This window comes from Coregonus clupeaformis, chromosome 1 (assembly GCF_020615455.1).
Source record: "Coregonus clupeaformis isolate EN_2021a chromosome 1, ASM2061545v1, whole genome shotgun sequence".
Classification (NCBI taxonomy): Eukaryota; Metazoa; Chordata; class Actinopteri; order Salmoniformes; family Salmonidae; genus Coregonus; species Coregonus clupeaformis.
This window is the reverse complement of record NC_059192.1, coordinates 34,123,450-34,136,534: the sequence shown is the minus strand read 5'-3', so window position 1 is coordinate 34,136,534 and position 13,085 is coordinate 34,123,450. Positions and strand designations below refer to the sequence as shown.

Below are 13,085 nucleotides of genomic sequence, written 5' to 3'. Positions count from 1 at the left end.
ATGCATTTCAATTAACAGGTGTACCTTCTTAAAAGTTAATTTGTGGAATTTATTTCCTTCTTAATGCGTTTGAGCCAATCAGTTGTGTTGTGACAAGGTAGGGGAGATATACAGAAGATAGCCCTATTTGGTAAAATACCAAGTCCATATAATGGCAAGAACAGCTCAAATAAGCAAAGAGAAATGACAGTCCATCATTACTTTAAGACATGAAGGTGAGTCAATACGGAAAAATGTTTGCAGTCGCAAAAACCATCAAGCACTATGATTAAACTGGCTCTCATGAGGACCGCCACAGGAATAGAAGACCCAGAGTTACCTCTGCTGCAGAGCATAAGTTCATTAGAGTTACCAGCCTCAGAAATTGCAGCCCAAATAAATGCTTCACAGAGTTCAAGTCACAGACACATCTCAACATCAACTGTTCAGAGGGGACTGTGTGAATCAGGCCTTCATGGTCGATTTGCTGCAAAGAAACCACTACTAAAGGACACCAATAATAATAAGAGACCTGCTCGGGCCAAGAAACACGAGCAATGGACATTAGACCGGTGGAAATGTGTCCTTTGGTCTGGAGTCCAAATTTGAGATTTTTGGTTGGAACCACCGTGTCTTTGTGAGACGCGGTGTGGGTGAACGGATGATCTCCGCATGTGGGGTTCCCACCGTAAAGCATGGAGGAGTAGGTGTTATGGTGTGGGGGTGCTTTGCTGGTGGCTACACTTAACCAGCATGGCTACCACAGCATTCTGCAGCGATACGCCATCCCTTCTGGTTTGGGCTTAGTGGGACTATCATTTGTTTTTCAACAGGACAATGACCCAACACACCTCCAGACTGTGTAAGGGCTATTTTACCAAGAAGGAAAGTGATGGCGTGCTGCATCAGGTGACCTGGCCTCCACAATCCCCCGACCTCAACCCAATTGAGATGGTTTGGGATGAGTCGGACGGCAGAGTGAAGGAAAAGCAGCCAACAAGTGCTCAGCATATGTGGGAACTCCTTCAAGACTGTTGGAAAAGCATTCCAGGTGAAGCTGGTTGAGAGAATGCCAAGAGTGTGCAAAGCTGTCATTTACATTTGTACATTTTAGTAATTTAGCAGACGCTCTTATCCAGAGCGACTTACAGTTAGTGAGTGCATACATTTTTCATACTGGCCCCCCGTGGGAAACGAACCCACAACCCTGGCATTGCAAGCACCATGCTCTACCAACTGAGCTACAGGGGACCTTGTCATCAAGGCAAAAGGGTGGCTATTTGAAGAATCTCAAATATAAAATATATTTTGATTTGTTTAACACTTTTTTGGTTACTACATGATTCCAAATGTGTTATTTCATAGTTTTGATGTCTTCACTATTATTCTACAATGTAGAAAATAGTAAAAATAAAGAAAAACCCTTGAATGAGTAGGTGTGTCCAAACTTTTGACTGGTACTGTGTATATATACAGTGCTTTCAGAAAGTATTCATACCCCTTGACTTATTCTACATTTTGTTGTGTTACAGCTGAATTCAAAATGGATTAAATAGATTTTTTGTCTCACCCAACACCCCATAATGACAAAGTGAAAACATGTTTTTAGACATTTTTGCAGATGTATTTCAAATGAAATACTAAAATGTTATTTACATAAGTATTCACACCCCTGAGTCAATACTTTGTAGAAGCACCATTGGCAGCGATTACAGCTGTGAGTCTTTCTGAGTAAGTCTCTAAGAGCTTTCCACACCTGGATCTTGCAACTTTTGCCCATTATTCTTTTCAGAATTCTTCAAGCTCTGTCAAATTGGTTGTTGATCATTTCTAGACAACCATATTCAGGTCTTGCCATAGATTTTCAAGTAGATTTAAGTCAAAACTGTAAATCGGCCACTCAGGAACATTCACTGTCTTCTTGGTAAGCAACTCCAGTGTAGATTTGGCCTTATGTTTTAGATTATTGTCCTGCTGAAAGGTGAATTCATCTCCCAGTGTCTGGTGGAAAGCAGACAGAACCAGGTTTTGTGGATTTGCTCCAAACATAACACTTTGTATTCAGGACAAAAAGTTAATTTCTTTGCTACAGTTTTTGCAGTATTATTTTAGTGTCTTGTTGCAAACAGGATGCATGTTTTGGAACATTTTTATTCTGTACAGGCTTCCTTCTTTTTAGCTCTGTCAATTAGGTTAGTATTGTGGAGTAACTACAATGTTGTTGATCCATCCTCAGTTTTCTCATATCTCTGGCAACTGAGTTAGAAAGGACACCTGTATCTTTGTAGTGACTGAGTGTATTGATACACCACCCAAAGTGTAATTAATAACTTCACCATGCTCAAAGGGATATTCAATGTCTGTTCAATTATTTTTTTACCCATCTACCAATAGGTACCCTTCTTTGAGAGGCATTGGAAAACCTCACTGGTCTTTGTGGTTGAATCTGTGTTTGAAATTCACTGCTCGACTGAGGGACCTTACAGATACAGTAATTGTATGTGTGGGGTACAGAGATGAGGTAGTCATTCAAAAATCATGTTAAACACTATTATTGCACACAGAGAGAGCCCATGCAACTTATTATGACTTGTTAAGCACATTTTTACTCCTGAACTTATTTAGGCTTGCCATAAGGGGTTGAATATTTATTGACTCAAGACCTTTCAGCTTTTCATTTGTAATTAATTTGTAAACATTTCGAAAAACATAATTCCACTTTGACATTATGGGGTATTGTGTTTAGGCCAGTGACCAAAAATCTCAATTTAATCAATTTTACATTCAGGCTGTAACACAACAAAATGTGGAAAAAGTCAAGGGGTGTGGATATTTTCTGAAGGCACTGTATATTGCGGGCTTCCTGGGATGTGCTTTTGTATGTATCCCTTTGAGCATGGTGTCCCTTTGAGCATGGTGAAGTTATTAATTACACTTTGGGTGGTGTATCAATACACTCAGTCACTACAAAGATACAGGTGTCCTTTCTAACTCAGTTGCCAGAGATATGAGAAAACTGAGGATGGATCAGTTCTAGGCCCTCTCCTATTCTCGCTATACACCAAGTCACTTGGCTCTGTCATATCCTCACATGGCCTCTCCTATCATTGCTACGCTGACGACACACAACTAATCTTCTCCTTTCCCCCTTCTGATAACCAGGTGGCGAATCGCATCTCTGCATGTCTGGCAGACATATCAGTATGGATGACGGATCACCACCTCAAGCTGAACCTCGGCAAGACGGAGCTGCTCTTCCTCCCGGGGAAGGACTGCCCGTTCCATGATCTCGCCATCACGGTTAACAACTCCGTTGTGTCCTCCTCCCAGAGTGCGAAGAGCCTTGGCGTGACCCTGGACAACACCCTGTCGTTCTCCGCTAACATCAAGGCGGTGACCCGATCCTGTAGGTTCATGCTCTACAACATTCGGAGAGTACGACCCTGCCTTACACAGGAAGCGGCACAGGTCCTAATCCAGGCACTTGTCATCTCCCGTCTGGATTACTGCAACTCGCTGTTGGCTGGGCTCCCTGCCTGTGCCATTAAACCCCTACAACTCATCCAGAATGCCGCAGCCCGTCTGGTGTTCAACCTTCCCAAGTTCTCCCAGTCAAAACTGTTCGCTGCTCTGGCACCCCAATGGTGGAACAAGCTCCCTCACGACGCCAGGACAGCGGAGTCACTCACCACCTTCCGGAGACATTTGAAACCCCACCTCTTTAAGGAATACCTGGGATAGGATAAAGTAATCCTTCTACCCCCCCTTTACTCCAACCCCCCCCTCAAAAAAATAAAATAAAAATAAAAATAAAAAACATTGTAAAGTGGTTATCCCACTGGCTATAAGGTGAATGCACCTATTTGTAAGTCGCTCTGGATAAGAGCGTCTGCTAAATGACGTAAATGTAATGTAAATGTATGTTATTGCTGTAAGAGCGAGTTAGCTAGCATGCTCTAATTGTAATGGTCACATTAGCTCCCTGCTAATTCACAGTTATTTCCATGCTAACAGACAAATCACTAATCTACAGCCCTCAACATACTGTTGTCCTGCACATCTAATGCGCTTCCTTGTCTCCATCGTCAAAATAAACACCAATCAACTGGGATCTCTGGCTGGACATTCCTTTCTTTAAAAACACAACGCAAGAGAGTTACTTACAAAGTACGATCACATCTGTTACACATACGATCACATCTGTTAACCCCCCCCCCCACACACACACACACACACACACACACACACACAGTATACTCACGGAACATGGTCATGTACTGCAGTGGCTGTAGATGCCAGCTTCCCCATAGCGTGTTGTAACCGTGGCTACGGGCATACGTCCCTAGGTTGAAAGCCGGTTCCGTACCAAAAGAGTCAAGGATTCGGAAGCAGCATCTGGAGAGAGGAAGAAATGTATCATCATAGGCCTATTTCATAGTGTTGAACACTATCTTATGTGACTTGAAATGATGTGGAAAAACTGTCTTGAATCTAGTACTTACGAATTTGCTTCATGGTAATTACATTGTAATGATATTTATTGTTACAGTACCTTGGAATAAGGCTAATGTAATGCAACGTGTTAACAAAATTAACCAAAGTGTCGTTACTGGTAGTGTTGGAAGGCCAGCCCCATGGCTCCCTGGAGATGGGCGAGGCCGTGGTAGTCTGTATAGATAAGGTCAAAGGGCAGGGGCCTCTGGATGGGGCAGCTTCCTTTGCCCGGGGCTGCACCTATCACACTGCTCCACCAAACACAAACAAACACTCAGTCATGGTGAGATAGAACTCAAAGTGACAATGCATTGTGAGAGCTTTAAATTGTCAAAGGATGATGATTATTCATGATTAGATCAGTCTTCAATACATTTAAATGGATATGAAAAGCCATGATGTTGTTGGATATCAAGGTATTAGACATATTTATATTAAAAGGTGTGTAAAGCACACCTTGAATCCTGTACTTCCTGCTTGCCTTCCTGGTTATGGGTTCACTTAATATGGCCGCTGACCCATCCATCACAGAACATTGACTTGAATGGGGATTCCCATTATAGTAATTCTATTTCTATGGTGTGTTACCTGTGCAGGTGGTTCTGGGAGGTGGTAAAGGTCAGATTGTGACCCAGGATGAAGAGAGAGGCACTGAGGTCAGCCCACTGCACCAGTTCCCCCAGAGGCCCCCCTCGATCCACCATGGCCCCGAACCGCTGGCCCGCACCCCCAGACAGGACCCCCGGGTACAGCAGGACCTAGAAAGGGGGAGAACATGGAGTTGGAGGACGATGATTATTCATGATTAGATCAGTGTTCAATATATTTAAATGGATACGCAAAGCCACGATGTTGTTGGATATCAAGGTATTAGAAATATTTCTAGCACCTGGGGGCACATACAGAAATAACTTTTAAAACACAGCCTTATTTGAGTATATAGAGGTTTTATCACTTCAATATTACACATTCAGCAATCATCCCACCAACATATCAGTGCAAGCACTATGACTATCCTAAGGAATAGTAACTAAAAATAACTAAAGACATTAAAATATTACAGCAGGAGATAGGGGGATTATAAATATAGATGCAGTACGTGGGAGTTTGAAATCCGATGAACTTCAAAGTATGTTAACCCCATAGAATTACCTATTAGAACATAATTTAATAGGATTTCTGTGGTTAACCCACCCTCTTCTGCAGTGAAGTCGTCTTAGTGGTGTTCTCTCGTATCCTGTGTCCTGCCTTTATCCAGCATGCAGATAGCCTCTCCACCCTGGACCGGATGAACCTTCCTGCAGGACCCTGAATTCCACCAAACACCTCATACAACGGCCTCAGAGTCGTCCGGATCTCTGCCTGTGTGAAATAAAAAGGGATTATTGAACAACAACATGATAGTAGTACGAAAGTAGTGCATGCAAGTTAAAATTAGATAAATAATTAGATTGAGGGATGGCTTGCATCCAAATATGAAAGGGGCAAAAGTTCTCTCAGCCAACATTGAGGAGGCTTTTATAAATCATTGACTCAAAAGCAGCCCAACTCCTGCTCAGGTAACTCATCCCATTCCCTCTATTTCACAGCGTTATCATCGTACTATTACAGATAATCATATCCCGATGGGTTTTGCCAGTAACAATCTTGTGACCATAAAAAAAAAAAACAATTGGGAAGCCCACTGTGGTAAGCTTGTCCAGTAATATTCTTTCAAATACCACAAAAATGGATACCCCCGCTGTTTTCAAATCGCGTAGTTGGGTTGTTACATATCAACGTACAAAGTTTGATGTCAAAGATGGACCTTCTTGATATCTGGGTGCATGACTGACACGAGTCCGGATATTTTGGTTCTCACAGAGACTTGGATAAATGGATCGATCCCGGATAAGGACATTGCTGATTACAACATCTTCAGGAGTGACAGACTGAAAAAGGGGGAGGGGTGGCTATACACTACCAGTCAAAAGTTTGGACACACCTACTCATTCAAGGGTTTTTCTTTATTTTTACTATTTTTTACATTGTAGAATAATAATGAAGACATCAAAACTATGAAATAACACATATGGAATCATGTAGTAACCAAAAAAGTGTTAAACAAATCAACATATATTTTATATTTGAGATTCTTCAAATAGCCACCTTTTGCCTTGATGACAGCTTTGCACACTCTTGGCATTCTCTCAACCAGCTTTATGAGGTAGTCACCTGCAATGTATTTCAATTAACAGGTGTGCCTTCTTAAAAGTTAATTTGTGGAATTTATTTCCTTCTTAATGTGTTTGAGCCAATCAGTTTTGTTGTGACAAGGTAGGGGGGGTATACAGAAGATAGCCCTATTTGGTGAAAGACCAAGTCCATATTATGGCAAGAACAAATAAGCAAAGAGAAATGACAGTCCATCATTACTTTAAGACATGAAGGTCAGTCAATACGGAAAATTGCAGTCGCAAAAAGCATCAAGTGCTATGATGAAACTGGCTCTCATGAGGACCGCCACAGGAATGGAAGACCCAGCATTGAACTTAGAGTTAACAGCCTCAGAAATTGCAGCCCAAATAAATGCTTCACAGAGTTCAAGTCACAGACACATCTCAACATCAACTGTTCAGATGGGACTGTGTGAATCAGGCCTTCATGGTCAAATTGCTACAAAGAAACCACTACTAAAGGACACCAATAATAAGAAGAGACCTGCTTGGGCCAAGAAACACGAGCAATGGACATTAGACAGGTGGAAATTTGTCCTTTGGTCTGGAGTCCAAATTTGAGATTTTTGGTTCCAACCGCGGTGTCTTTGTGAGACGCGGTGTGGGTGAACGGATGATCTCCGTATGTGGGGTTCCCACCGTAAAGCATGGAGGAGGAGGTGTTATGGTGTGGGGGTGCTTTGCTGGTGACACTGTCTGTGATTTATTTAGAATTCAAGGCACACTTAACCAGCATGGCTACCACAGCATTCTGCAGCGGTACGCCATCCCTTCTGGTTTGGGCTTAGTGGGACTATCATTTGTTTTTCAACAGGATAATGACCCAACACACCGCCAGGCTGTGTAAGGGCTATTTTATCAAGAAGAAGAGTGATGGAGTGCTGCATCAGATGACCTGGCCTCCACAATCCCTCGACCTCAACCCAATTGAGATGGTTTGGGATGAGTCGGACGGCAGAGTGAAGGAAACGCAGCCAACAAGTACTCAGCGTATGTGGGAACTCCTTCAAGACTGGTGTGAAAGCATTCCAGGTGAAGCTGGTTGAGAGAATGCCAAGAGTGTGCAAAGCTGTCATCAAGGCAAAGGGTGGCTATTTGAAGAATGTCAAATGTAACACTTTTTTGGTTACTACATGATTCCATATGTGTTATTTCATAGTTTTTATGCCTTCACTATTATTCTACAATGTAGAAAATAGTAAAAATAAAGAAAAAGAGTAGGTGTGTCCAAACTTTTGACTGGTGCTGTATTTGTCAAATCAACTCGTGGCATGTTCTCTAAATATCACTATCCCAAAAAATGTTTAGCTTTTGGTTATTGATTTGTCCATAAGCCAAAATACACATGTATCTATTGATGACATTTACCCCCTTCTTCAAGCCCTCACAAATTGGTGGTTGATCCTTGCTAGACAACCATTTTCAGGTCTAGATTTTCACGCAGATTTAAGTCAAAACTGTAACTCGGCCACTCATGAACATTCACTGTCTTCTTGGTAAGCAACTCCAGTGTAGATTTGGCCTTGTGTTTTACGTTATTGTCCTGCTGAAAGGTGAATTCATATCCCAGTGTCTGGTGGAAAGCAGACTGAACCAAGTATTCCTCTAGGATTTTGCCTGTGCTTAGCTTCATTCCGTTAATTTTTTATCCTGAAAAACTCCCCAGTCCTTAACGATTACAAGCATACCCATAACATGATGCAGCCACCACTATGCTTGAAAATATGGAGAGTACTCAGTACTCAGTAATGTGTTGTATTGGATTTGCCCCAAACATAACACTTTGTATTCAGGACAAAAAGTTAATTGCTGTACAGGCTTCCCTCTTTTCACGTTGTCAATTAGGTTAGTCAAAGGAGAGAGACGGGAGAGGTTGTGTTTTCTCTAGCAGGAGGTAAGCTTGGCTTCTTATATGGTGTTGAGTAAAGCTTAAACCATGTATTTAGATTGTAGGCAGGTATTGTAGTTAGGTATTATAGGTAGTTTACTCAGGTAGTTATTGTAGGTTATTGTAGGTAATTATTGTAGGTAAGGACTGTATTCGGCGGACCCCGGCGAAGCACGAGGCTAGCTTACCCACTACTTGGACCAACAAAGCTAGCTAGCTAGCTAGCGGGTAGCTACTGGTAACTTTTAGCAACTGTGGTTAGTTGTTTCCAATGTTATTTCATGCTTAAGAGTACCTGTGATTGAGCCAGCTAGCTGCCACCATTCAGCTGTTTTTCTAACCTCATTATCCGAGGCATTAACGTTAGGTGGTTGGTAGCTGCTGTACTTAATTACAGCTACTGATAACAGTCTGCTGTAGTTTACAACAATTCTAATTTCTAAAGTGGAAGTTGGGAGAGTTTTATTCGGGTGGTTCAGTGAAACAATTATAGTTTCTGAGGTGGAAGTTGGGAGAGTTATATTTTTTTGGGTGAGGGAGGCCTGCTCTCTCCTTTCCCAGATGTTTAGTTCATTTCATTCCGATCTCCTCTGCATTATTGTAGCCATCTGCTGCAGCCTGTCAACTATGCCTCTGCCTATCCCTGTTCTCTCCTCTCCGCACAGGCTACACAAACGCCTCACACCGCGTGGCTGCTGACTCTCTAACCTGGTGGTCCCTGCACGCACCACACACCTGGAGTTCCAGGTCTCAGGCAGCCTCTGGAACTGCCGTTCTGCCGCCAACAAGGCTGACTTCATCCCAGCCTATGCTACCCTCCAGTCCCTCGACTTCCTGGCGCTGACGGAAACATGGATTACCACTGAAAACACTGCTACTCCTACTGCTCTCTCCTCGTCTGACCATGTGTTCTCGCATACCCCGAGAGCATCTGGTCAGAGGGGTGGTGGCACAGGAATCCTCATCTCTCCCAAGTGGTCAGTCTCAATTTTTCCCCTAACCCATCTGTCTATCTCCTCATTTGAATTCCACGCTGTCACAGTCACTAGCCCATTTAAGCTTAATATCCTTGTCATCTATCGCCCTCCAGGTTCCCTTGGAGTGTTCATCAATGAGCTTGACGCCTTGATAAGTTCCTTTCCTGAGGATGGCTCACCCTTCACAGTTTTGGGGGATTTCAACCTCCCTACGTCTACATTTGACTCATTTCTCTCTGCCTCCTTCTTTCCACTCCTCTCCTCTTTTGACCTCACCCTCTCACCGTCCCCCCTACTCACAAGGCAGGCAATACGCTTGACTTCATCTTTACTAGATGTTGCTCTTCTACTAATCTCACTGCAACTCCCCTCCATGTCTCCGACCACTACTTTGTATCCTTTTCTCTCTCGCTCTCCTCCAACACTACTCACTCTGCCCCTACACAGATGGTAACGCGCCGCCGCAACCTTCGCTCTCTCTCTCCCACTACTCTCTCCTCTTCCATCCTATCATCTCTTCCCTCTGCTCAATCCTTCTCCCTCCAATCTCCTGATTCTGCCTCCTCAACCCTCCTCTCCTCCCTTTCTGCATCCTTTGACTCCCTGTGTCCCCTATCCTCCCGGCCGGCTCGGTCCTCCCCTCCAGCTCCGTGGCTTGATGACTCATTGCGAGCTCACAGAACAGAGCTCCGGGCAGCTGAGCGGAAATGGAAGAAAACTAAACTCCCTGCCGACCTGGCATCTTTTCACTCCCTCCTCTCTACATTTTCTTCATCTGTTTCTGCTGCTAAGGCCACTTTCTACCACTCTAAATTCCAAGCATCTGCCTCTAACCCTAGGAAGCTCTTTGCCACATTCTCCTCACTGCTGAATACCCCCCCTCTTCCCTCTCTGTGGATGACTTCGTCAACCACTTTGAAAAGAAGGTTGACGACATCCGATCCTCGTTTGTTAAGTCTAATGACACTGCTGGTCCTGCTCACACTGCCCTACCCTATGCTTTGACTTCTTTCTCCCCTCTCTCTCCAGATAAAATCTTGCGACTAGTGACTGCAGGCCGCCCAACAACCTGCCCGCTTGACCCCATCCCCTCCTCTCTTCTCCAGACCATCTCCGGTGACCTTCTCCCCTACCTCACCTCGCTGATCAACTCATCCTTGACCGCTGGCCATGTCCCTTCCGTCTTCAAGAGAGCGAGAGTTGCACCCCTTCTCAAAAAAACCAACACTCGATCCCACTGATGTCAACAACTACAGACCAGTATCCCTTCTTTCTTTTCTTTCCAAAACTATTGAGCGTGCCGTCTTTAGCCAACTCTCTTGCTATCTCTCTCAGAATGACCTTCTTGATCCAAACCAGTCAGGTTTCAGGACTGGTCATTCAACTGAGACTGCTCTTCTCTGTGTCACGGAGGCTCTCCGCACTGCTAAAGCTAACTCTCTCTCCTCTGCTCTTGTCCTTCTAGACCTGTCTGCTGCCTTTGATACTGTGAACCATCAGATCCTCCTCTCCACCCTCTCCGAGCTGGGCATCTCCGGCGCGGCTCACTCCTGGATTGCGTCCTACCTGACCGGTCGCTCCTACCAAGTGGCGTGGCGAGAAGCTGTCTCCGCACCACGTGCTCTCACCACTGGTGTCCCCCAGGGCTCAGTTCTAGGCCCTCTCCTTTTCTCCCTATACACCAAGTCACTTGGCTCTGTCATATCCTCACATGGCCTCTCCTATCATTGCTACGCTGACGATACACAACTAATCTTCTCCTTTCCCCCTTCTGATAACCAGGTGGCGAATCGCATCTCTGCATGTCTGGCCGACATATCAGTATGGATGACGGATCACCACCTCAAGCTGAACCCTGGCAAGACGGAGCTGCTCTTCCTCCCGGGGAAGGACTGCCCGTTCCATGATCTCGCCATCACGGTTGACAACTCCGTTGTGTCCTCCTCCCAGAGTGCGAAGAGCCTTGGCGTGACCCTGGACAACACCCTGTCGTTCTCCGCTAACATCAAGGCGGTGACCCGATCCTGCAGGTTCATGCTCTACAACATTCGGAGAGTACGACCCTGCCTTACACAGGAAGCGGCACAGGTCCTAATCCAGGCACTTGTCATCTCCCGTCTGGATTACTGCAACTCGCTGTTGGCTGGGCTCCCTGCCTGTGCCATTAAACCCCTACAACTCATCCAGAATGCCGCAGCCCGTCTGGTGTTCAACCTTCCCAAGTTCTCTCACGTCACCCCCTCCTCCGCACACTCCACTGGCTTCCAGTTGAAGCTCGCATCCATTACAAGACCATGGTGCTTGCCTATGGAGCAGTGAGGGGAACGGCACCTCCGTACCTTCAGGCTCTGATCAGTCCCTACACCCAAACGAGGGCATTGCGTTCATCCACCTCTGGCCTGCTGGCTCCCCGTCCTCTGCGGAAGCATAGTTCCCGCTCAGCCCAGTCAAAACTGTTCGCTGCTCTGGCACCCCAATGGTGGAACAAGCTCCCTCACGACGCCAGGACAGCGGAGTCACTCACCACCTTCCGGAGACATTTGAAACCCCACCTCTTTAAGGAACACCTGGGATAGGATAAAGTAATCCTTCTACCCCCCCCCCCAAATTTAAAAAAATAAAATAAAAAAATAATAATAATTGTAAAGTGGTTATCCCACTGGCTATAGGGTGAATGCACCAATTTGTAAGTCGCTCTGGATAAGAGCGTCTGCTAAATGACGTAAATGTGCCCTTGAGCAAGGCACTTAACCCTAATTGCTCCTGTAAGTCGCTCTGGATAAGAGCGTCTGCTAAATGACTAAAATGTAAATGTAAATGTTAGTATTGTGGAGTAACTACAACGTTGTTCATCCATCCTCAGTTTTCTCCTATCACAGCCATTGTAACTGTTTTAAATTCACCATTGGCCTCATGCTGAAATCCCTGAGCGGTTTTCTTCCTCTCCGGCAACTGAGTTAGAAAGGATGCCTGTATCTTTATAGTGTCTGGGTATATTAATACACCATCCAAAATGTAAATAATAACTTCACCATACTCAAAGGGATATTCAGTGTCAGTTTTTTTTTTTTTTTACCCATCTACCAATAGGTGCCCTTCTTTGCGAGGCATTGGAAAACCTCCCTGGTCTTTGTGGTTGAATCTGTGTTTGAAATTCACTGTTCAACTGACGGACCTTACAGATACAGTAATTGTATGTGTGGGGTACAGAGATGAGGTAGTCATTCAAAATTCATGTTAAACACTATTGTTGCACACAGAGTGAGTCCATGCAACTTATGATGTGACTTGTTAAGCAAATTTTTACTCATCCATTAATTAAGCTTGCCATAACAAAGGTGTTGAATACTAATTGACTCAAGACATTTAAACTTTTCATTTTGAATTAATTTGTAAAAAAATTGAAAAACATAATTATTTGTGTGTAGGTAGGTCAGTGACAAAAAATGCTAAATTTAATCAATTATAAATTCAGACTGTAATACAACAAAATGTGGAAAAAGTCAAGAGGTGTGAATACTTTCAGAAGGC

General features: G+C 44.2%; 1 protein-coding gene across 1 annotated transcript in view; it reads right to left on the bottom strand.

Annotated features, from left to right (window-relative positions):
- The window catches only part of LOC121582383 (alpha-1,6-mannosylglycoprotein 6-beta-N-acetylglucosaminyltransferase B-like), a 44,867-nt gene that overhangs the window by 14,718 nt on the left and 17,064 nt on the right, over positions 1–13,085 (bottom strand). The window contains exons 7-10 of the mRNA XM_041898129.1: positions 5,668–5,835; positions 5,062–5,231; positions 4,590–4,721; positions 4,241–4,374 (exon numbers count right to left, since the gene is read on the bottom strand). Coding sequence (XP_041754063.1) covers positions 4,241–4,374; positions 4,590–4,721; positions 5,062–5,231; positions 5,668–5,835 — 604 coding nt within the window. The remainder of the gene's footprint in view (positions 1–4,240; positions 4,375–4,589; positions 4,722–5,061; positions 5,232–5,667; positions 5,836–13,085) is intronic.